The sequence below is a fragment of the Pholcus phalangioides genome, unplaced genomic scaffold (genome assembly GCF_987345545.1).
Source record: "Pholcus phalangioides strain wild (caught in Gottingen) unplaced genomic scaffold, Ppha-v1.0 ptg000020l_1, whole genome shotgun sequence".
NCBI lineage: Eukaryota > Metazoa > Arthropoda > Arachnida > Araneae > Pholcidae > Pholcus > Pholcus phalangioides.
Window position 1 is genome coordinate 3987463 of NW_028301613.1, and position 27020 is coordinate 4014482.

The 27020-nt window shown below is 38.2% G+C and overlaps 1 protein-coding gene across 2 annotated transcripts in view; it reads right to left on the minus strand.

Annotated features, from left to right (window-relative positions):
* Positions 1-27020, minus strand: part of LOC149070774 (solute carrier family 52, riboflavin transporter, member 3-A-like) — a 63910-nt gene that overhangs the window by 24000 nt on the left and 12890 nt on the right. Inside the window, exons 4-5 of one of the 2 annotated variants that reach the window (XM_089248834.1) lie at positions 22211-22441; positions 21165-21626 (exon numbers count right to left, since the gene is read on the minus strand). In XM_089248834.1, the coding sequence (XP_089104960.1) occupies positions 21411-21626; positions 22211-22441 (447 nt within the window). In that variant the 3' untranslated portion in view covers positions 21165-21410. Of the gene's footprint in view, positions 1-21164; positions 21627-22210; positions 22442-27020 lie in introns of those variants that run through there. The other variant, XM_089248835.1, reaches the window with a different exon arrangement.

The following is a 27020-nucleotide window of genomic DNA, read 5'->3' on the forward strand; positions in this document are numbered from 1 at the left end:
AAGTGATCTCTCACAGTCTTTCCTACGCATGCTACAACTGCTTTTCAATCAATTGTGAAATGGTATTCATCATTCGATGTTTCCTTACACGGTGGTGCAAGAGTGAAGAGTTAAAAAGAAGAGAAAAAAAAGTGAAGCGATCTGGATGTATTCTGCGTTATCACAGCGCAGCCAATTAGGAGCTGCACTGTGACGTCACGAAACCTGCGTTCGCGGGCAAAACAAAATCGACGCTCGTTTTTACAAACCTGTACGGACGTGAAAAATAGTTCGTAAAACCGAAAGTTCGTAAATGGGAAAGGTGTTTAAAGGAGTAGAATATTACTTGGGACCAGACGATTAGTTCGTAAAAAAACATGTTCGTGAATTAGAGGTTCGTAAATCCGACTGTATACTCTCGTGTAACCAGGGGGGTTGGGGTATCACGGGGCGGGGGGGGGAGGTAATAAACTATCTTTGTCCAACACAAACCGTCCAACCCTCTCCCACCTTTATACTTTATCTTATTTTTTAATATTTTGCACGGAATATTTTCGGTATATATATATATATATATAATACCGTTTTGTCTTACTTTACTTTTTCCCACGGCCGAGTCTCTATTGACATCCCCCCCCCCCACCAATAGCCATCCGCTTTCCAGAAATTCATCACACAATCATTTATTCTAGGGAACGGGTTTTGGGGAAGAAGAAAGCGTTTTCCTCTTTTTGTGATCAATTTCCTTTCCCTCACACAAAATTTCACTCCCCTGGCTAAAGAATAAGCCGATTCGTATATAAGCCAGACTCTCCCCCCCCCCAACCACTTCAGGACCACCCAAACCGCAATAAATTGAAAATCCGTGCATTTCTGAGAAAACATTTCTTACGTTTTCATGCAAAATTAATAGCTTGCGGAAATTTACGATAGAAAATGATTCAACCTTCTTTAATCCGTTTCTTTTGAGTCTCCAAGCTCATCGTAACCCATCAGATCATCATAGTGGGTGCTGTACCCCTTCATCTGGGCTGTCATCGCCATTGTAACTTTCAAAGAGGATACCGTCTTCCGTTCCGTCCATCGCATTGCTGATGCAACACTTTTTGAAGGATCGGATGATAATTTCGGCGGAAACAGAATTCCAGGCCTCATATACCCAATGGCACACCAGGCCAATGTCAGGTTTTTTTTTCAAGCCACCACCTTTTGTAGTTTCTTTATCATCGAAACTCGTCCATTCGATCCACAAATTCCTCGAATAGTCTTTCAGAGACTTGTTGATGCCCACATCTAAAGACAGTACAATCGACGTTAGCCCACCTGGTATCAAAGCCAACGATGTTTTCGATTTCTTTGCCTCGGCTTTGACATTATCCGTTCTGTGGGGTTTGAACATATTCCATGCCAATAATGGCGGTTTCTCGAACGCTGCTGCAAAAATGACAACTGATTGCGGGGGTCGATATTTTCTCATAAAAAACTGACCCGAGTACAAGTCGATCCCCCCCCCTCCCCCACTTAAGGAACGAATTTTTCGACAAAAAAACTCTGCTTATACACGAGTATATACGGTGTATAAGAAACGATGTTTTGATTGTCAATACATGAACTTTTGCTATATCCCTGGAGATAGCCTTCTCAGATAGCTGAGTAACACACACATGCGCGCGCGCACACACAAACGATGCCACAAATGTTTTTTTTTATCTGTACGTTACTAGTGAATATGTTGTGTATGCCATCAGCGAATGATAGCGGAAGAACCTAAAAGCAAAATCATGCAAAGTATACAATAATATCGCGTCCAAATGACAGTGGAATAAATTCAATCTAGCTGACTGTTTCTTCAACCGCCTTTTTTTGCGCATCGCAAAGCTTTATTGTAGCTCTATGAATCAAAGTTGTGTGTGTGCGTCGTCGTCGTCCCCCACTCTGTTCTCCTTGCCCCCCCCCCCTTCCACGTTCTCCGCGGCATCTTCTCCACGTATAATGTATCTTTCTCAGAACTATCTTATCTTGTTATCTAACAGGAGGTTGAAAAACGCATCGTTTTATCTTTAGGTGTGTTGATTGGGCAGGTGGGGGCATGACCTCTGGTTTTGACGTCGTTGTTATTTTCCTTGAAGAGTAACACGAAATCGCAAGGGCCACATTTATCCCTCGGGGCTATGGATTGAGTATGTATGCTTTAGTCCACCCTTACCACGCGTCAATCTTGCAATCGTAAAACTCCAGTGAATGCAAACAGCCGCTGTGGTGGTCGAGTGGTCATAATGACGGACTCCCCTCGCGGGGATCCGGGTTCGAGCCCCACCGTCGCCACAGTGGTGGTCGGCTGAAGTTGGTTTTCTGTGGTTCCCAACTTCGAGGCGCAAATGCGAGCCGATCTCCCCCGTTAAAAAGCCTCGCCACAGAGAGCAACAGGCCTACAAACAGTACAAATATTCAGTCACTACACATCACTCACTTCACTTCTGAGATATAGAAAGCACTGAAAAATCATACACAACACTAGGTACCGTTAGGTACACACACTTACAATTCCGGCACAACTCGCTAGGTAGTAAATTGCCGATGGCGATAGACCTGAGTTGTGCTCGGTATGAAAAAAAAAAAAGTGAATACAAACACAGCCAGACAACTGCATTATCGCCATACGCTCATGTTGGTTTCACCTTAACTCCTGGGAATTAGATAACTTCTACTCATTATTTAAAAGAGTTGTTCTCTTTATGTACAACTGATGACAAAATTAAAGTGAATCATTTTGTCCGTCCCGTAATTAATGGACATTTCAACAACAACATTCGCGAAAAGAAAAATTCTCGAATAAAGAGCGATATATTTTTTCATTTTAATCTTCAGTTTCAAGCAATTTCAAGTTCAAACAGCAGTTAATAACAAACACCGTATAAACCACGAGCAGCAGTTAATACTTCGGATGGGATCAGGATTCCGTATAATGTCCGCACTGGACATTTTTTCAAGAATAAATCCCCTTTTTGCGAAATTCCGGATTTATTATATGAAAATAATTACGGTTTTTTTTTTCTTTCCTGCATGAAATATACGACGATCGTTTCAATTTTTAATGGCGGGAAACTTCGGAACGTTAGCGGAGCTTAAATATAATGGACTTTTCGTGTCGTTTATTGCAGTTATAAATCCCGTGACTGCCTTAAAACTCCGTAAATATAACACCGAGTATTAATTAATTTATTTTATTATAGAGAAGATCCCGTGTGGGTGTTTAATGGAGAGCTTTTTTTTTCTTTTTCAGGTGTTATTCGATGATACGCCATTACAGGAAACTCATTTTAATGCTTTCATTAATGGACGTGAACTTGCTTGCGACGTTTGAGTTGTTCCCTTTCTGTGGTTTGTCAATTTCGGAGCGTGAATTCTCCAGAAAGTACAGCCATCAAAATAATTCTCGCCACTGTTGTTAAAGGAAAACACGACTTTCAGGATTAAATTATACCGATCGCAACGTCGTAACAGCTGAAGGCGAATCTAACTTTAACGAATGTCAGAAACACATTTTTTCTGGATATTATGCCGAGGTGAGCCGCCTTAATATGTTAGGCCGCTTTGTAATGCCAACTGCTGCTGAACACCTACATAGACTGCTCCTCATAAAATCGGGCCATGGACGAATATGACTTGTTTTTTTGGAGATCCTTTATTTATAGCATTCTTTCAGGAAAACGCATGCGTGGGGGGGGGGTTAGAGTCTGTTTGTCGGTTGGTATCGAACGTCGTGTTTTTGTCATTTGGCTTTTGTCTATTGCCATCGATCGTCGTCTGTTTGTCATTTGCGTTTATTTGGTCGTCTGTTCTTGCATTTGGCGTTTATCTGGTCATCTGTTTGTCTATTGACATCGTCGCCTGTTAACATCAATCGTAGTTTATCATTTGGCGTTTTTCCTCTATTTGCATCGATCGTCCTTCTGTTTGTCTATTGGCATCGATAGTATTGTGTCATTTGGAGTTTTGTCTGTTGGCATCGATCGTCATCGGGTTGTCTTTTGACATCGATCGTCATCGGGTTGTCTTTTGGCATCGATCGTCATCGGGTTGTCTTTTGACATCTATCGTCGATGGTTTGTCTGTAGGCCTCTATCGTCGTATATTTGTATGTTGGTATTGTTTGTCATTTGCGTTTGTCTGGTCGTCTGTTCACGCATTTGACGTTTGTGTGGTTGTCTGTCTTTTGACACTGATCGACGTCTGTTTGTCTTTGACATCGATCGTTGTCCCTTTGTCTTTTAGCATCGATAGTTGCCCGTTTGTCTTTTGACATCTATTGTCGTCTGTTTGTCTGCTGGTATCGGTCGTCGGGTGTTTGTTATTTGGTATTTGTCTCTAGGCCTTTATCGTCGTCTATTTTTCTGTTGGTATTGATTGTCAAATGTTTGTCACTTGCGTTTATCTGGTCGTCTATTCGTACATTCATCGTTTGTCTGGTCGTCTGTTTGCCATTTGGCGTTTGTCTGTTAGCGTCGATCGTCGTCTGTTTATCATTTGGCGTTTGTCTGTTGGCGTCGATCGTCGTCTGTTTATCATTTGGCGTTTGCCTGTTGGTATCTGTCTAAAAGTTTGTGTGGTCTCTACTGTTTTATTGTTTATCTGTTTCTTGTTTGGCTCCAAGTTTTTGTTTCGTATTTGTTTGTTGTCTTCTATCTATGTTTATTTTACATGTCTTTCTTTGTTGTTGTTTTTCGATGTTTGCTTGGTACTTGATATTCGCTTTATTTGGTTTGTCTTTTGTCTGAATTCCATTGTCTTATTGCAGTAATGGATCCTCAACTAACCGGGGTAAACTGCGCCGAGACTTTGCAATCACTCTCACCAACTCAGTTTAATTAATCGAAAGCAATAATAATAACTTCACGAATTTGAATAGATATTTATTATCAATCGGAGAATTTTTCTACTCTTCTGCAAACATCTGTGATGATAATTGCATAATGTGTGGATTGAAAATTGCTAAGATTGAAGTAGATTTTGTTTTCTTGTTATTCCATTCCTTAACACAGTGCAATTACTCCAACTGTAATTGAATAAACTCAGCTTCTCTCATAAGGCTGCAACTCTTTCCTTTTTAAACAGAATCTTCTAAGAAATGGTTCGCTGCTTTCCTGTCCTTTTTTAAAAACGAAAACTCGCGTTTGTTACTAATGGGAATGAAATAAAATAAAGAATAAGTCTTGAAAATTAATTGAATTCGCGACATCATTTGTTCTTTCAACTTTTTTCCTCGAGAAAAAGCTGGAAACAAAGTGATAATTATGAATCCAAAGACAAAAGCGATGATAAAAACCATTCCGTTTTCATTTCAATTACAAATGAATTTCAGCACTAGTTGATATTACTGTCCAATATTTAGGACCTCTTTCTTCTCCCTTTTTTAGGACGACCAGTGGCTTAAATTAATGTAAATAAATGTTAATATGTGCTGAGCATAAAAAAGGATTTATTCCCTGGGTTCCAATTGCGAAAATTTGGTGTTTTCTGCCACATCAATAATTTTAAAAATTGTATTGAATTCCCGATTTTTGAGATATTGAGTTCGCTTAGAGATATACGAAGCCCAGGAGATTAAATATGAAGTAATTCGCCGGACCTACTTTTGAGTTGAATATTAATGCAATAACATTGACTTTAACTTTTTACTTCTATCTTCTCAAGCATGAAAATTAATATGTCTCCGTATTGCCTTTTGATATTCAACTGCATAAATTCGTCATGTGGGTTAGGATATTTTAAAATTAATCATTGGGCCCGTAAAAAGTACATCGAAAAATTCCACAGCTTTAATTAAGCATTTTTGGAAGCTGAAATAGGCAGATGGATAACTTGAAGTTAAGGGAGGGGATTGAAATACTTAGCGCCCCTTAAAAGGAAGAAATAAATATATATATTAATTTATACGTTTCTTTAAATCTGGATTTGTTTATTTCATGAGTCGCGTAGGAAGTCACCATATTAGTTGGCTTAGACACGGTTTGCATGTTCCTCAAAGTAAGAGGGAGATATCACGTGGTACAAAAAGTCTCATTAAAGAAAACCCGGACAGCGCTGGGTATTATAGCTAGTTAATTTATAAAATATTCACCAAAGTGCTGACATATATGCTTGAATCCCCAATGAACGAAGCCAAACCAAAAGAACAAGCTGGTTTTCGAAGTGGATTTAGTACAATAGATCATGATAGAGAAAAATAATTTGTGATAATTTCCCTGCTCAATTTAACCGTAACTGTAAGCAAGTTGTTATGTGGGAACACTACGCTGTTTTGGCGCACAAGAGGGTGTCGATTGGCGCACAAGAAGGTGTTTGGCGAGATAGAATGAGACCTTCAGGAAGAAGCCGTAACACAGAGACAGAGTGAAACAGCAACGAGTGCGGACCCATCTGCCTGGCGGCGGTAAGTTAATTACTGACTCTTCCCTCTCTCACTACTTGCCACCTCACGTAATTAAATGATTATGTAAATTTTAAGAAGTGTGATGAATGACGGAATAAAAGAGATGGCATATGAACCTGGAGTTAAGTACTTTATTTTAATCGTACTTTTGTCTAATTTTAATTGATACAACCGGCCTTCGTATCAATCATATCCAAACACACAGTCAAGGAATTCATGGAGAGACACGAGGAATACGAATTACCATTGTGTATGGCCTTCATTGATTTTGAGAAAGAGTTTGACTCTGTCTTCACAGCTGCTGTTGTTAAAGCTCTAGATGCAAGTCAGGTGCGTAGATGACTTACATCAATACCATCGAGAAAATATATGACAAAGCAACTGCAACCATTCGTTTGGATAAAGGAAAAGCAAAGATTAAACTAGTTCTTATTCATCATTTATCGTGTCATTTTTCGCCTGTAAATAGTCATTATCGTACGTAAAAATGGAAGTTAATGCATTCCGCTGTAAATATCGCAAAATTGGCAACAAACTCAGCTACGTTGGGCGACACATCCAATGCTCTGGTGACATCATAGTGCCAACAGACTAAGCCGGATAGTCGAGATTCTACTGTATTTGATTCTATCTGTCTCTCGTCAAAAAAAAGAGGTCTTAAAAACGTCAGTCAGCCTCGGTTATAACGTCAAAATTTCGTGGAATCTTAGATACCATTATAACCGAGTTTGTCTGCACTTACAAAAATATAATTTAAAAAAAATTTATTTTCATCCCAAAATAAAATAATTATAATAAATTGTTTATGCAGGCAAAAAAATAGAAACCCAATATTTACGAGGCACTGCCTCAGGTCATTTGAGACCAAATAATAATCGAAACTTCAAGAGAAAAATGGAAATGTTTGAAAACAAATGAGCAATATTTCACTATACTTTTTCCTTTTAAACATTCGAATAAATTGAAAAAATGTTCTTTGGATTATGAATATTTCATTTCCTTGGAGAAATAACCTTTGCTATTTCCGCATGGGTGAACATTTTTGCACATGAACGGGGGAAACTACTCGAATGAAAACCATTAAAACATATTTTATTCTCATTTGAGACTTTTCCGAGTCGTTAATGATCAATTAAAATACTTAAGAGTTTTTTTTCTTAATTTGTCCAATTATTTATTTCAAATAAAATTAAAAACATGAATTATGATGCAATAGGTTTAATTGTTTTTTTTCCCCACATCTGTTGAGGAATTCGGCGAGCACAATTTTTCTTCTGCATTTTTCTATGGTTTCGATTTTGGAATTGATGAACCGTTCAATCAATCTATGGCGATTCAAATTCGGAGATGCACCGTTCCGCCGATTTATGGCGATTCGAACCGTTCGATCCATCATCCAAGATGAACAGTTCAGATAATTTATGGCAAATTCAGAATCAACAACGAATCATTCAGTTCATGTTAGCCAAATCTGATTCATGAACAAATTGTTCAATTAATGTACGGCAATTCAGATTCAAAATTGAACCTTCAATCAATCTATGGCAATTCATATTCAAAGGTGAACCGTTCACTTAATCTATGGCAATTCACATTCAAGAACAAGCTATTCGGCTAATCTGTAGCACTTCATACTCAAGAACGAATTGTTTCGAGTATCAATGGCGATTCAGATTCTCGAAGAGGACATTCAGTGTCGAAGACGAATTGTTCAGTCGGTCTGTGTGGATTCAAACTCTTGCCAAATCACTCAGTGAATTTGAACTGATTCAAACTCTCGAAAAAAACAGTCAATCTGTGCTAATTCAAACACTTGGACAAACCACTGATTTATATATAATGTAAGCTGATTCAAATTCTTGGAGATAACTTTCAGCTAATATGTGCCAAGTCAGATTCGAGAAGGAAGCCGCACCTTCACACATTCCGTGGCTGGCAAATGCAGATTAAAAACGGATACATATATATTCACTGAAAATACACCCAGTTCATCAGTGGGTGCCGCAAATTCCTCGACAATACAATTATGGCTGCCGTGATTTTCATGAGATTTAGGTATTATATCCGGATTAAAAGTTCTGTTAAATCATAATACTCAGTTTCGTTTTCAACATTTTTTACGTTGAGTTTATTTTACGTTTTCTTGACAAGCACGTTGCAGCAAACTCTCTACTTCGATTATGGCACTTCCAATAATTGAATAACACAATTGTTAATACGTTTAACTTGGGCAATACCAGCAATTTCACAACAAAACAAAAAACTTGGGCACGCAACCATTTTCGGCTCATCGATGCTTGACGTTATCGTCGGGTCATCTTTGCCATTTCCGATGCCGAGAGAGTGAGTTCAAAACGCGATTAACTCTCACATTTTAACACTCACTATTTAAAACCTATCACTCTCTGCCGGAAAGCTCGCCGTGTGTTCGCCCCAAGTCGGTGGAAACTCCTCCTATTGGTTAAACGCTATCGCCTGACATCCCAAAGGGGCCCTCATTGGCTCAGAGGCACGTTTTGGAAAATGTGACTTTTCTATCGTCTGGAATGTATGATCATGTTGCGCAATCTTGTACGTATCTCTGTGCAAAGGATAATGTGTCGTAAAATTCCTGGGCCAAAGAAGAAACTCAAAACGTGTTGCTTCCAATGTATCTGTGTGTGTAGGCGTGCGGTTCGTGGTTTCGCTATGGGGGGAGGGAGAGAGAAAGAGTGCAATCATGACACAATCAGCTAGCGTTGCGTTGCAGTCAAGAGCATCATCAGGACCGGCAGAATTGTAGTGACTTGCATTTTCAGGCAAAATGTTCGGTTTGACACTGAAATGTTTTTAGTAAATTCTTTCAACCTCATTATCGATGGTATCTAATTTTGTTGAATTTTTGAATCACGGGTTCAATTTAATTAAAGCAACGTAAAAACGTCAAAGAAAACAAATATTATGATCAAAATTTTTATTCAAAAGACGTTTACCCATTCGTTGGTATGAACTCTTGCCAAAAAATGTCACTGTCTAATGGACGTCCCGACAATAAAAGGTGAGGAGGAGGAATACACTAAAGTCGCAAAACGATTTCTTCAACCGTGTAACGTCGTAATATTTAGAAGAAAAGTCATAAAAATGTTCCATTACCCGAGAAGACGGGATATTAATAGGATAAAGTTCCATCGGGTAGTCAAAATGCCAAGAAAAAAGTTTTATTGCCAAAAGAATCCCGTATTTTTCCCGATATTGTATGTATTAACGTGGACGTACTTGACATGGTAAAAAGAGTGAATGTCCCACTTCATATTCATAATTCTAGATGGCGAATTTTCAGCAATTTTAGCGATAGTTGGCAACTTGACTTTACTTTGAGAATATTTTTGGCAGTAAATGACAACTCTATTGGCCTCTGACAAGTTTTTCGGCTGAAAATGAGAACTGTGCTTGCCTTTGACAGATGGTTTTCACTGTAATTGGCAACTTTATTTGTCTTTCACAATTTTTTCGGCTGTAAATGCAACCTTACTTGCCTTTGACAACTGTCAACAGAGTCTTTGGAAAATGTAAAAGTTGATAAACCATTTAAAAAGTTTCCTCACCTTTGATAATTTTTCCGGCTGTAAACACAACTTTAATTGCCTTTGGCAAATTTTTCGGCCGTAAATAGCAACTTTACTTGCCTCTGACATTTTTTTTTTCCTGCTATACCCTCGTATTTTTATAAAGGAAATATTTTCGAGTGGGCCCCAGTGCTCGGTTGCGTCCTTGCTGCCTTGCCACGGTTGCCCACACGCAAGTGGGGCTCACCTGGGAACCCCAGTGCTGGATTGTGCCCCAGTTGCCTTCTCGTAGTGGCCGACCGTCTGATACGTCGGCCAATGGGTATTTAGTCTCTTAAACTGTATTTGCTAAATACCTCGTCCAATAAAAGATGTAGCTCAGGCCACAAGGAAAGTGCGTCTCACCAATACTGCAAGTAAAGATTTCCTGTCGTGCGTTACGGATGTTCATCTTATTTCGCCCACGCTTCTGTACACCACCCGTAAAAAAGCAAGTTGCAAAAAGATGCATATTTCATTCGATGGTGGCTTATTTAAAGGAGAGAGAGAGAGAGAAGACGCACATCTCTCGGATGTTATTGTAGGTAGATGAATGGCGACAGTAACAAGATGTTCGTTTTCAAAGGAGAAAATATGACTCGAGAACCGAACGGGCGATCATTCAAACGGGAGCTGCTTTTGACATGTGGAACGCTGATTGGAACATTCAAAGGAACCGGGAACTGTTCCCAGGACTTGTCTCTTCGTGAAACTCTTACGTGAAAAATCGATATTTTCGAAAATATTTCCTATAAGAGAGAGAGAGAGACTCCGCATTTCTCCTTCCTTTAAAACAGATGAAATATTTCCCGGTATATATATGCGCGTATTTCCTATTTTTAGGAAACGAACGGAACATCTTCCGGATTTGAAATGAAAATATTTATGACTATAAACGGCAGATGTTCCTTTAAGTCGCTTCACGACCCATGCAACTAATTTTCGAAATTAGTGAAAGCGGAGACACAATAAATGCATTATTAGTAAGACTGTAATTGGATTTGTACGTTTCCTCTATAGAAAACTCCTGCTAATTAAGTTTTGGTCATGGCGCATAGTTCAAGAGCCCCCGCCTGTTAATGGGTTTGAAAGACTTATCTCTGAAGTCCCTTACCTAGGAACCCAGTCTGAGTCGGGACCCATAACTGAAGAATCCTTAGCTATAAAATGGATTCGTACGACCCATTTCGGAAACTCGTGTGAATCTAGTTTGGAATCTCACGATTCCTCCGACTGTTATTTGATTCGAACGACCCATCTCGGAAGCCCCTTGCGACCAAAGTTCGGGTCGCGACTTATAGGTTGAGAACCCTTGCTGTGCAGGGTGATGCATTCACCAATAAAAATTTAGATTCCGCATTCGCTGCCGAGTGCGAACATTCGACAGCTCATCTCATGATATAGACCATATACCCGATGTTTAGATGTTAATAGGAGGAATTGTTTAAATACACGCTTTTGTTTCAAAAAATTAGAACGTCCCAGGAATTTCAGGGCGCAGTTCATGAAATGCTGAAGTTGCAAAGTCGAAATTTACAGTATGGCTGTAAATTTGCATTTCCATCTTCTAAGGCTGGCATTACACTGCAAAATTTTGATAAAAGTTCTTTTATCAAACTCGAAAAATTCAACCAATAAGCGCATCGGTTACATTCGAGCAAATGCAGCCGGTGATCTTACTGGTGGAATTTTTCAAATTTTATAAAAGATGTTTTATCAAACGTTTATAGTGTAATCCCGGCCTGACACATACGTGCTCGATCCATGGCAAGCGGGCCAAATGTGGCCCGTGACCTCAAACATAATTTTGTGAAAATGAACTAACTACGTGCACATTTCCAGATCCCTCGAATGATGCGCGGCGTATTTACAGAGCACTTACCAGAGTCAGTCACGACGCGTTTCCAGGTCACTTAAGTGACCCACGGCATATTTATAGATCACTTGAGTAAACCGTTGCACCGTTCCAGAGTACTTAAGTGGCCCGCGTCATACTTCCAGATCGTTGAAACAACCTGCGACAAATACTCACATGACTTACGTGACAGCGAAATATTTACAAATCACTTGAGGGATCTCACTTTTACAGACAATTCTGTGGCACATTTACAGACAACTTGAGTGAGCTGCGGTGCAGTTCCAGATCACTCAAGTGACCCATGGCACATTTATAAATCACCCAGATCACTTAAGTTATTAATTTATAGACCACCTAAAAGTCCTGCGGTGCTGTTTCAAATCACTGTAGTTTCCCCACGACACGCTTTCAAACGAATGCAGTGGCCCGCATTCTCCTGAAGGTTGAGCTTCGTTCTAAGAAGTTCTTCTTGAGCGTATCGGTGGCGAAATATTTGAATAAAGTAGAAGGTTTGCTTCCCAAAATGTAAAATTACTTTTTCCCTTTTTGTTTCAAAAAATTACAACATCTCGCTTAAAAAATGGTTTACTACAATGAATATTTTCATGCAAATGGGCAAGTGTTGTATGTCTACTGTGGACAGCGATGTTGTGTGTCGAATGAGTGTTGTACGCTATTCCCCGTGGTGTTGTACGTAAACCTGTAATAGTTTAATCTCCGCACCACCACCGGTAGAAAAACGGGGCATTTCTGGAAACACAAAATTGCAAGGTCATTCGCTTTCATGGTATGAGAAAACGTCGTACGAATACATTGTACAGTGGACATCGTTAAGCTGAATCAGTTTCACAAAAGCGTAATCAGTTTCACAGAAGCTTAATCAGTTTCACAGAAGCCACATAAAAGCTGAATCAGTTTTATAAAAGCTGGATCAGTTTTATAAAAGCTGGATCAGTTTTATAAAAGCTGGATCAGTTTTATAAAAGCTGAATCAGTTTCACAGAAGCCACATAAAAGCTGAATCAGTTTCACAGAAGCCCCATAAAAGCTGAATCAGTTTCACAGAAGGCCCATAAAAGCTGAATCAGTTTCACAGAAGCCCCATAAAAGCTGAATAAGTTTCACAGAAGCCACATAAAAGTTGGATCAGTTTTATAAAAGCTGAACCAGTTTTATAAAAGCCACATAAAAGTTGAATCAGTTTCACAGAAGCCACATAAAACCTGAATCAGTTTCATAGAAGCCACATAAAAGCTGAATCAGTTTCACAGAACCACATAAAAGCTGAATCAATTTCACAGAAGCCCCATAAAAGCTGAATCAGTTTTATAAAAGCTGAATCAGTTTCACAGAAGTCGCAAAAAAGCCGATTAATTTATGGAAGGCTGTAAAATGCTGAGTTAATCTTCTGAAAGTCATATTGTAAACGAAAAACGCTAATTGAATCACGTTCAATGTACATTTTTCGGAAACTCACTCATGAGCCGGATGAGAATTCCGTACTAGTTGGATTGCCCCAGTTTACAAATAGTTTAGAATCTAGTAGAAAACACAGAGTCTAGAGTACAAATCAGAAAGAAAACACTTCTCTTTCAGAAAGAAAAGATTTTCGCTATACGAGAAAAACATGTTACGATGACGACGACATTAACTCTCTTATAACAGATGGCTCGGACGAAGACTGCTCTTGACACCCGGTTACATTGTGAGGTGGCAAATGAGTGATTCCGGCTCTTAACGTCCAGAATGGAGATGGGCGTGATTCTGCGTTGAGGCTTCTCGGCTATTCTCTCTCACTCTCTTGTCTCTAGAATATTCCCTCGCTGACACAAAACTGGCACGCCATGGTGCTCATCGGATGACTTCCCTGTTCCTCTCACGTATGCATTTATGTAAATTGGATCAGTCTTCCGCATAAGTTTTTAAATAAATCAGATAATAGCTACGATATGATCTTCTCGGAATCTTTAAACGAACGATATCGAATAATGCCATACAGTTTGAAATTCTAGATGGTCGAAAGCCAGCCATGGAATTTGAGAAATTTGTACCTTTACTAGTTATCGCAATAGAGGTAATTTACTACCGTTTTAATTCTGAAGCGGGCGACACCTTTCGGAAGTGATGTTTCCTTACCTCCCCCCGGTAGACATAACGGTGCATTTTATGTTTCACCAAGTGTTATGTATTGACGTGTTTCAACTGTTTCCCAGGTCGGAAGTGAGAAACTAGCACCAAATGTTTTTACTTTCTTTTCCAAGATGTAATTGAATATATGCAGATGTTCTTTTTATGAATTCGTAATTTTCCTCAGAATCGTAGAGGAACATCAACTGTGAACTTGCTATTTTTCTCGGTGTGATAGAAAAGCTGTTTTTGTAAATTTCGAATATTCCTCTGTCATGTAGAGAAGCTCTTTATGCCAATTTCCCATTTCTCCTCCGTCTGGTAGAAGGACGATTCATGCGAATTTTCAATTTTCTCTCTCTGCCAGGTAGAGAAGCTCTAATTGTGAATTAGGAATATTCTCCTCTGTCAGGTAGAGAAGCTTTCATGTCGATTTTCGATTTTCCTCTGTGGTGTAGAGGAGCTCCAATTGTGTTAATATCTCCTTGCCCGGTGCAAACACTCTAATTGCGAATTTATTATATTCTTCTAACTAGTGTAGAAGCTCTTTATGGCGATCTTCAATTTCCCTCTGTCTGGTAGAGAATTTCTTTATGTGAATCTCCAATATATCTCTGTCTGGTAGAGAATTTCTTTATGTGAATCTCCAATATATCTCTGTCTGGTAGAGAATTTCTTTATGTGAATCTCCAATATATCTCTGTCTGGTAGAGAATTTCTTTATGTGAATCTCCAATATATCTCTGTCTGGTAGAGAATTTCTTTATGTGAATCTCCAATATATCTCTGTCTGGTAGAGAATTTCTTAGTGAATCTCCAATATATCTCTGTCTGGTAGAGAAGCTGTTTTTGTAAATTTGAAATTTTTTTTTTTTGCCTGATAGAAAAGCTCTGATTTTGAATATAAAATTATCTTACTCCTGGTAAAAAAGCTCTAATTGTGAATTTGTAATATTCCTCTGCAGAATAGAGAAGCTATCTCTATGAATATTCAATTTTCCGTTCTAAAAAAAAAAATTTTTTTTTTGATCAGACAGTACAAAAACATTCTATGCATTTGGAATTTTTTCCGCCCTTTCAGTTTCCATTTCTAGTCTACAATATTTAGACATTAAACCAATCGACAACTTTGACAAATTCATACAAGGAAACTCAAATTTTTGATGTCTTCAAATGCTCCAAATTTTTCACCAACAAAACCTTATAAGGAATAGGAAATACGACACTTTTTTAGCAATGAAAAATACTTTAGGTGACAATTCTGTGGTGTTTGGTCAGAATATCATACATCTAACATGTTGTTTAGCCGTACGGCACGTATTTATGCATTTACCTCACTTCTAATTATTATAATTAACTAGACTGACTTTTAGATCAAAAAGCCATTTTTTGGACATATAATGTTCTGAACAAACTCCACAGAATTTTCCTACTTAAAATGAATTTTGTAAGTTCTGAAGCGAGAATTTTTGATTCTCATCCACTCCTACAGATGGCAAAACCACAAAAACCTGTCTAGAATGGCAAGGACTGCCTATGAAGATGGTGCATGAAAATAACTGCGATTACAGCAACAATCTCTAGTTAGGATGGCGGGGATGAGTCGAAAAGATCTTACCAGTTTCTAATCGGCTTAAAACTGCAAGTAAAGAACTAATTAGCGACACGATCAAAAATAGCTCCCGCCGAGATTATGAAGATCACCCACGAGGGATCAATTGCTTGTTGCTCGTTAAAATACAAGAGCCAAACTCAACTAACGTTTTTCAATGGATTCTTTTTCCACTTGGAACTGATAGATCCAGCACCAAATAAAGCAAGCCAATCCCAGTGAGAGCGGTTAATATTCGATAATGTGTTGAAGCGATTTACGGAAACGGCAGTTTATGAACTTATCCATTAGCTGTTTCTTCGATTGCCTTCCTCCTCCCAATCCGATCCATATGGATCCAAACTCCATATTCAAGAGTCATTTTAAGTTCCAAAAAAGGAACAAAAGTGTCGTTTAGAATATTTTTGGTTGTTAAAAGGAAAGTTATATTTCTTCCTCCCCGTACCGTTTCATTAGTGAAAACTTTGGAACGTTTAATGGACTCGGAATATTTAAGAGAACTTTCTTGTACTATTTTTTGCAGTTTTAAATATCTGGACTGGTTTCCTTAGCTAGATACTGTAGTTGCCAAAAATATATTCAAAATACACTCAGTGGCCAAAAACTTTGGAACACCCCTCACTGAAACTTCGACTCGTTCGTGAAGTACGTGAGCTGGCTTAATAAACCAGATTCGCTGATAAAAAGCTTTCTCCTGGTCAGAAACACCAGTTAAGATTATCAATTTGCTTGTTCATGAGAAAAACAAGAGATTTGAGTGACTCTGAACGTGGCATGATTTAGAGGGGGTTCCAGTATCTCCGAAGCAACTAACCTTTTTAGCTTTTCTCGTACAACAGTATCTTGAGTCTTCAAAGAATAGCGGCTAAGCCAAAACTTAGAGCGGAAAGCGAAGTAGTAGACGAAAATGGCTTATGAATGAAAGAGATGGCAGGCGACTGATACGCATTGTATGCAGCAACAGAAGAGCTACAATGCAACAAATTTCAGCGCAATACAACTCACGATCATCGCAATGCATATCCGTACGCTCTACAAGACGAATATTAAAACGAATTGGGTTTCAATTGCCGACGACCAACCAGATTGCCATTGATTTCGCTACAGAACCAAAGAAAATAGCTTTTGTGGACTAGAAAACGCCGAAATTGGACACTCAATGAATGGAAGAATGTTATCTGCGCTTCTAAAACTATACGTCTTAGACCAGAGAAATTAGATGTAGTTCGACAAGAATTCAAAATGCTCTTGGCTCAGGGTATTTGTCGCCCATCTTCAAGTCCTTCGGTGAGACCCATTCATCTCGTGAAAAGAAAAAGATGGTACCTAGCGTGTCTTTGGTGACGTAATCTTTACGGTTTTACGGCCTTTCTGACGAATGACGTCATTTATCTCTTCAATGATTCGTTCCTCGTTCGTTCGCCCCTCCTACAACTGATGACGTTGCACGTTCTGCGTCTCTCATTCGTTCGATGATGACGTCATGAAGTCCTTACGCTGAAGCTCAAGACTCAATGCTACCCTTTTGAATCGGGGCACTTCATTGATTTGAAAACGTGTCACGGGACACATAATCAAGTGATCTGTGAAGATGCTGTAGATCAGTCAAGTGATCAGCAACTCGTCCCTTTTTCAGAAATTTTAACACAGTTTGTAATTTTGCCAACATTCTCAGTGATATCCCGTATTTTTCTTCATAAAATTCTAGTCTTCCATATTTTTCTAATGAAATATGGTCATCATGCCGTGATTTGAATAGGCGATGACAAGAACGTCACCCACCTTTTATAAAACTAGCAAAAAAACTTGTGTTTTGCACTGGGTGATCATTTAAGAGGTACGCAGTACATTTACAGATAACTAAAATGACCCGAAGCACATTTACAGATAACTTAAATGAGGCAAAGCACATTTACAGATCACTTAAATGACGCAAAGAACATTTACAGATCAGTGATTGACCATATGAGTGACAGAGTAACTGAATGTACGAGTAATCTAAGTGATGGTGATTGAATAATTTACCGTATGAGTGACCAAGTGAGTGAGTGACCAAGTGAGTGATTGAGTGCATGAGTGGCCGAGTGATTGGCCATATGAGTGGCGAAACGATTGACCGTATGAGTGACCGAGTGACTGACCATATGAGTGATCAAGTAAATGAGTGAGTGGTTGACGGTATGAGTGACCAAGTAAGTTGACAAGCGAATGACCAAGTGATTGACCGTATGAGTGAACGAGTAAGTAAATGAGAGCGAATGAGTGACGACATATTTACAGATCACATGAGTGACCTGGACAAAGTTCCAGAACAATTGGAATACAATTAAAAGAAATATTACTCAAATTCCGACCCGGAATATTATAAAATTTGGAATCGGATTTCACAGAGATGTTGGTGTTACTCAAAATCCCCCCCCCCAAACTACAATTATATAATGTAGCCCTTCATTTCCCCACCACTCCGTAATTTTTTGGAATTTCAGCAATGATCGGTGACTTTGCAAAGTTATGACGTAATCACCAATTTTTTGCCCGTATTTCCGGCAAAATTATAATGGAAAATGGCATGCGTATTTCTTATCACTTATAACTTTCACCGTTAGGCGTCGTATCGCTTATCGCGTTTCACCAGAAAGTGTCATCTTCACTACAGGGAATAGCCTTAGATGCTGAAAATCCTGAATAATAAAGTCAAGTCAACCACAAATAGGGCCGGAGCTGTCACACTGCAACTTGTTGCAGTTGCAGTGTTTCAACGTTAAACTTTATTTATATATATTTATATTTTATATATATATATATATATATATATATATATATATATATAATATTTACACTTTTTTTTAATATAATGAATCACAGATGGCGCTGTATTAAGACAATATCAGCATAACTATGTCTCTACTGTAGCTTGTTTCGATAGTTTTACATATATATTATTAATTAATTATATATATATATATATATATATGAAATGTATATCATATACATATATATTAATATTATATATAATTATACAGATATATGTTACGGTAAAACGCCGAAAAACGCTTGTAAACAAATACATTTCGGACTTTCACCAAGCACTTTGGTAAATGCTGAAATTTAGCAACTTTCATAAATTTTGAATTCTCGTCATTTGTTGATCATCACCATCCTGATGCTAATTGAAATCATAATTAATTAACTAATTAGTCATTCAAACTCGTGAAAATTAGTGATGCGATTTATGCAACTTTCATAAATTCGAAAGTTTGTCATTTATTAATCACATCGATCCTCATTCTAATTACTATCCTAATTAGTTAATTAATTAGTCAGTGAATATATCACTGACTCATATATCAATATATAAGTGACTCGTCACTTACTAGGAAGGGGGCCGAGAAATATTTTAGTTGTCTGGAATTGCGCCGCGACCACTGAAGTGATCTGAAAATATGCCGGGGGCCACTCGAGTGATTATATAAGCAGGTGAGCGACCATATGAGTGATCAAGTGAGTGTGAAATTGACTGTATGATTGGATGTAAACAACAACTTGCGTTTGACAGTTTTTTCGGCTGTAATTGAAACTTTCCTTGCCCGCGATAATTTTTCCAGCTGTAACTGGCAACAAAATCTATAATCGATGCTATTCCCATTGAACCATCGATTCGTTTTCCATTCGATCCCATCAGAAAGAATCAAATCGAATAGAAAATTAAAAATAACAGTGATCATCATTGAAGTTCACTAATTAACAAAAATTCAATTACGATCACGAATCCTTGGGGAATAAAATGAATCCCGATTCCTTTTTTCAAAGTTGAAAAAAAATATTTTGTTATTTTTTCCCAATGCATAGATTTTTGATTCCTTCGGGAAATTGAATAAAGGGAAAAAAAATCAAAACAAATAGAAGATATTTGAATATCCATCCTATCTAAGGTAGTTAGAATAGTTTCCGGAAACCCCCCTTAAATAATTAATGAACGGGATTTCTCACGGAAAGCGAAGCCAAGGGAGATTTGCTCAACTCTCGATTTGAAATGAATGGATTCCCGTTGCATAAAAATAAATTAATAAATGCAGCACGTTTTTAATGAATATTGCAGACGAAAATTCCCGGAAGAAATCTAGGGACTTTCTTCTCTCCTAATTTTTCAATATATGTATGTATAATTTTTTTTTCCGCTCCTGATTGTCAGAACAAATCGCATTTTTAGGGAAAATATCTGATTTGCACCCTCCCTAAAACATGAACTTGGTTCCTGGAAATGTAAGTTACTACAAATCTACTGAACGCGTTCTTTTGGTAAACATGTCTAACCGTCCTTGTCTTGTGTCTCGTTGTAAATTTTAATCACTGCAGATCAATTGAACGGTTCCTCCTTGAATCTGAAACGGATAGAGATCCACTGAACGGTTTTTTCTTGAACCTGAATCCAATGAATAGACTGAACGGTTTCTTTTTGAATCGAAATCAAATAAATCATGATTAGGAAAAGAGACTCAATGGTTAGAACACTCGCCCGGACAGTGAGAGATTGGTGGTTCGATTCCCCGCAGAGGAATGTGAATTTTCTTTCCGAACTACACATCCCGACCTCCGCTTGGTAATCAAGTAGTTTCCAGCTGCGTCTGAATTGGCATGCATCGATATGAGCGTATTGAGACTTGAGCGGAAATCCGTCGGAATACATACGCAAGCAGAAATATGTTGGAATTCAGACGTATGTGCGGAAACTTGTGTAGTCGATGTGGGTGAATTCAGGCGCAAGCGAAACTTGTGTAGTCGATGTGGGTGAATTCAGGCGCAAGCGAAACTTGTGTAGTCGATGTGGGTGAATTCAGGCGCAAGCGAAACTTGTGTAGTCGATGTGGGTGAATTCAGGCGCAAGCGAAACTTGTGTAGTCGATGTGGGTGAATTCAGGCGCAAGCGAAACTTGTGTAGTCGATGTGGGTGAATTCAGGCGCAAGCGAAACTTGTGTAGTCGATGTGGGTGAATTCAGGCGCAAGCGAAACTTGTGTAGTCGATGTGGGTGAATTCAGGCGCAAGCGAAACTTGTGTAGTCGATGTGGGTGAATTCAGGCGCAAGCGAAACTTGTGTAGTCGATACGCGCGAATTCAGACGTGAACGGATACCGATCGGTCTAGGCGTGCGAATTAAGACGCAAATAGAAACTTGTTTAGTCGATGCATATGCGAATTCATACTTGAACAGAAGCCAATCACTCTAGGATTGAACTTGAAATACCAGACAGATACCCACGTTCATATCCCTTACGGAACCTCTAACGTAAAGGGTATCTGCTGGAGAAGTAGCAACACCCCATCAATCCCCCACCTGACAAAATATGAGAACACTTCCTCAAAGTATATGAGCGTAAAAAAAAGGAGACAAAAAACACAAAAACAAACAGTAAACACAAAGAAAATGTAAAAATTAAAAATCTGTAGAAAGCACAATGTGCATGTCACAGTCCGAGAGAGAGAAAAATAAAGAAAATATGTGGAGAAGAAAAAAAAATTTACAAATTTTTATAATTTCAGCGCAGTCATTAAATTTGTGCTGCTGATCTGGTCATTGATCTAGTCACCGTGTGGAAGGCAGGAGGTCAAGAGAGAAACGATGTCACTCCCCGCTGTTCATACGAAGTAAGAAAGCCTGGATAACCATAATTCAAATATGGCGGAATTGGAAATGAAGGATATTTTTATTGAACTATAATAAAAAAAAATGAGAATTATGTTTCAATGAGTGGATATTGTGGACATTTTTCTGGTATCCTGTGAGCACCTACTGTGGTTGTATGATAACGCTTCGAAACTAGTCGTACACGTGACCGCAAAACGTCTTTGTCTCTCGGAACAGTTCCGTCGTATTGACGAGCACGAACATCACAATGGCACCGATCGCGGCTCCACCCTGCGTCACGGCGCCGATCCAGAACAGACCACGCTGACCACGGATATCGCCGACAATCGCGGTGACCATCGTCTTCACGTACGAGAAAACGAACACGAATCCGACCCAACAGAGAACCTGTGAGGATGGAAATCGGAAAGGTTTATTGTATATGTGTCACGCTGACCATGGTGTAAAGTAGTCCACACTACTGGTTGTCCAGCTCATACTCGTGTAACTTGCTGAGCTCGCAAATGATTTGGACGGGTGTCACGAGGCAAGCATGCAAGACGAGTCAGTGACTTATGAGGAATCTGCACGTTGCCATCAAAGATATTTGTATCAAGAAACCCGAGTCCTACGAAAGCAGACACAAACCACTTGCAAGCAGTCGATTAATTAAGGCTCTGTACAAAACCACTTGCAAGTAGTCGATTTATTAGATTTTTCAAAAACCTCCACTGGAGGCAGCGTATTGATCAGAGAGCCTGACACAAGCCATTGGCCAGAAGTCGATTGATCAAGGCCGTCAATTGGACGTTTGGGACTCGATACAAACCACCCACGAGCACGGTTTACCAGCTCTCCTGGCACGCATTATATTTCTTCGTGGACTCTTACAGTCCCGCTAACATTACTTGCGATCTCAGCTATTGTCATAAATACTGCAAAGAGCACAAGCAGTGTGAATTCGCCAAAAAAAACAATCCACAGATACTCACTATCACGGGCGATCCGAAAACCGTGCCGACCAACGGCGGGTCCGGTGAGACGACGGCTGTGTACATCAAGTACCCGGATAGAGCTGTCGCGACGAGTCCGAGTGCGGACAGCGCCAGCATCCGCCTCACTTCGAAGAACATGGCTGTCAGGCAGGACACTGGATATGCTGCTCCTCCGAGGATCACGGACAAGTGGAAAGCTCTGTCACCGTACGGAAGAACGCTGTACGTCTGCGAATGAAAGAAGAAACAGGTGGGTTTTCATGGACAATGTCCAAGACATCTAAAGAATACAGTACCTACATAATTTAAGTGACAAACTCCGAATTCCTGCATATTCAAGTATAGTTAAGAGAATATTATGATTCACAGAGTATCAAAAGCTTTTCTGATATCTAAAAATAATGATGCAACTTTGAAGTGCATCGCACCCAAAGTATATGTAAATGAAGTTTTATCGTTTATTTTTAATTTAAGTTTCATTACACTGGTGATTTTCCACAGAGCACGAAACTTGCAATAGTTTCTCCAATACACTAAAGGTCACAAAATGCATGTTAATAATTACAGACCCATTTCTTTACTTTCTGCTTTCTCAAAGGTCATAGAAAAAATAATTGAATCCAGAACAATTAGATTTCTTGACAGCACTGATTTTTTTTTTTTAGTGAGAATCAGTTTGGATTCAGAAAGGCGAAAAGTACAGAAGACGAGACTGGTTAATCGGATGTGCCTGAAGATTGGAATAACGCAATGATGGTTCTTCTTTACAAAAAGGGTGAAAAAGACCAAAGTGCTGACGTATAGGCTTGAATCCAAATTGGACGAAGCTCAACCAAAAGCAGGATTTTGAAGTGGATTCAGTACAATGGATAACATCCAAACAATCAGGGAACTTGGAGACACGAATTACCATTGTGTATGGCATTCGTTTATTTTGAAAAAAGCGTTTGACTCTGTCTTCACATCTGTTGTTGTTAAAGCTCTGGATGTAATTTGGGTAGAGAAGATTTACATCAATATCATCAAGACAATATATGACAATGCAACTGCAACGATTCATTTGGGTAAAGGAAAAGCAAAGATTAAACTTGGAAAAGGAGTCAGACAGGGTGATACTATCTCACCAAAAACTCTTTACCGCTGTTTTAGAAGAAGTATTCAAAAAACTGGATTGGGATAAAAAAGGAATTAAAATGAATGAGGAGTTTCTCAACCATTTGCGTTTTGCAGACGACATTGTTGTCATCAGCAGTAATCCAGACGAACTAGAAGAAATGATACAAGAACTGGCGAAGGCAAGTATTGAGGTGGGCTTGAAAATGAATCTGCAAAAGACTAAAGTTATGTTCAACCCGTTTGCGTTGAAGGGGACAATCTTGCTCAACGACACAGAGATAGAAAAAGTAGAAAGCCATGTATACCTGGGACAAGAAATCACCATGGACAACGGAATCGTTAATGAAATAAACAGAAGGATCAGGATCGGATGGAGCAGTTTTGGCAAAAACTCATTGTCACATACCATTATGCCTGAAAAGAAAAGTTTTTAACCAGTGTGCGTGTGCTACCAGCACTGACGTATGGAGATGAAACATGGACACTCACAAGCAAGACGATACAAAGGCTACAGACAACGTAAAGTAGCATGGAAAGATGTATGCTAGGCATCACAAGAAGAGACAGAAAACGAATCACTTGGATAAGGAACTACACAAAATTGTATATCATGGAAAGAATTAAACGTTTGAAATGGAAATGGGCTGGACATATTGCAAGAAGACAGGACAACAGATGGACCACAAGTATTCTAGAGTGGTACCCCCGTGGTGTTGAAAGTCCGAGCAGGCGTCCTCATGCAAGATGGATTGACGAGATCAGGACAGTAGCAGGATTCAACTGGATGGCTAAAGCATGACAGAGCAGAATGGAAAAATTTAGAGAAGACCTTCATCCAGCAGTGGATTGAAAATGGTTGTTATTGATGATGATGATGATGATGATATGCGACACATATAATTCATATATATCATCATCATCGTACCCGCTCCAGACTTTCAAGTCCAACTCCGCGTATGTATACAGCAGATAATAATTGTAAAGCTGCATCATTATTTTGGATATAACTGAATACTTTTAGATATAACTATATACTTTAGATATAACTATACTTTAGATATAACTAAATCTTTTGATACTTTGTAAATCATACAGGGTGGGCAAAAAGTCCGTAGAAACTTTAAAAATGAATAAAAACCGGAATAAAAACGGTTTGCAGGGTTAGCATTCCTTGGGCACGGGAATTTTTTAAAACAGGAAAAAAAAACTAAAAAACAGCCTATAGGTGGCGCTGACAAAGAAAAGATACGCAAATAACGAACAGAATCCCTCCAAATCGTTTATTCCAGCAGTATGTTCCACATGAACTTCCGCATAAAACAACTTCACCAACGAAGCTTTATCCTTCGCTCTCAGCATCCTTGTTCACATACATAGACTTAAGATATAAATAGACCGCGCACGCTATTCATAAAACTTGTCGAACGTGAAGAAAAGATGAGCAGTATTGTCGGGGAAAGAACAGGTTCTGCGCTATTACATTTGGCGCGTTTTCGCAGAAGCTAGGATGTTGCTGTAACGAAATTTGACTCAATTCGATCAAGTTGATGAAAACTTTCCTTCATTTTTTCAATGAATTTCACTCATTTTTATGTGAAATATTTAGGGAGTATCAGATTTGAAAAAATAAATTCTATAAAATAAACAAATATTGGAAAACGGAACAACGTATATGTTGTAAAGCCTAATTCATTTATATTTTCAAATATTCTCTTCATTCACTTTGTCGCTTTTAATTTCGAAAATTTATTTATACGAGGGGTTATTAAAACAAAAATATATCTTTCCAGAACATTACAATTACTCTATATACTCATAATTAATTATAATGCATCATATTATGTTATGTAATGTAACACATTCACACTCATACCATATTCAGTCATGAAATAATATTCAAACAATAAGAAAAAGTTTCATTTCTAACATTCCTGAAAAACCTTTTATAACCTCATCACACAAAACTGTAAACACTTACATAATATTTCAGGATTAAAATAGATTTTACTCAAGAAAATTACAGAATCTCATCATCAATTTCTCTAAATTATAAGAATTAAAATTCCATGTAGAATATATATGTAATAATTTAAAGTGTGTGTATATATATATATATATAATATTTTAGGATATAATATTTCATATATATATATATATATATATAAATAATATTTTAGGATATAATATTTCATATATAAAAGTATGCATATGTTAATCTTAATTTAAGGTATTAAATCGTTTTTAGAATGATTCTTTTTCAAGATAACATCTGAGGTACACAATATATGACTTCAGGTCTTAGTATAGATATTGACTCAAAAAATCAATTGAATAATTAATTTTCTTGTTTGAAGCGGCAATTTCACATACAACAAATACAAATTAATCAATAAAAAAAATTTCTTTTCTGTAATAGTTTTATCTCAGGTGTGAAGAGGGGTAAAAATACTAATATTTTTAGAGGTTGCTATGCACTTTTATGCAAAACTGCAATTGTCTAGAGTGGGGGGGGGGGAGTTTTCCTCACATTCTATTTAAATAGAATATTTTTCATAAATTTCTCCTCCTGAAAAGCATATTTTCTTCCAAGTTGAGCAAAAGTCGAATGAACTCACTAGCTCGCCAAATCTCGCCAAATCTTGCGGAGACGTATATTTCAGTTAAAACTTCATAAAACTCACAATTTCAATCATTTATTGCCAAAAATTCTATTAAAACATTTAATAATGATTCGTGACATTTGAATTTTACCAAAACTTGGAACTTTAATTGAATTAAATCCAAAATGGTGTCGTTAAAAACTGAGATTACGTCAGAAATCCATTGCATCGTCAATTTAATATTCCAATTTTTATTTTATAAGAAGGGGAATAAGCAAAAAAGTATTCCCTTGTGAAAGGATACTGGTCCCCCTTTCCTAAACCGCTCAGAACATCCGAAAGCTGCGCAAGTGTTGGCCATTCTAATCAAAAATAAGACAGCGCGTGTAGATCGTCATACGAGTAGCCATAAGGAAAGCATTGCCAGCGAGATTCCCTGACCAGCCTTTCGACTGGAGTCACGTGACTCCGGATCTTTGCTTCACATTGTAACCCCTCGAGCGCACTCTATAGTATTATTACTCTGTGTTCACATACATGGTTTACAACGGTGAACTGGTTGTGGATTAGGAGCGCAAGTTCTTATAATCGTCTCATTTGCATATTTCCATTAAAGTCGCTCGTACCAGCGCCATCTATCGGCTGTTTTTTTTCTAGTTTTTTTTCTTGTCTTTAAAAAAAATCCCGTGACATAGCGATGCTAACCCTGCAAACCGTTTTTTAAATTTAGTTATTTTTCTGGTTTTTATTCATTTTTTAAGTTTGTACAGACTTTTTGCCCACCCTGTATTTATTATTCCCATAACTAATTGTTATGAAATCAATTTTTTTCAAATCCTGACAATTTTTTAAGGCGAGGACATTTTGAGGCATTTTGGCTAAACTCCAACCCGTTCAACATTTTATACGGCTAAAAAAGCAATTTAAAGCAAGTGCATTTGAATTCTGGCAATCTTGTGCGTTTTCCAGTTTCGTGATTTTGTTTGGTAGATGGCAGCACTATATCAATGAATTTTCAACTGGGTTTGATAAATTCACCATATTCCTTCCAGAAAAATACGGTATATTTAGGGTGACCATATTTCCTCGAG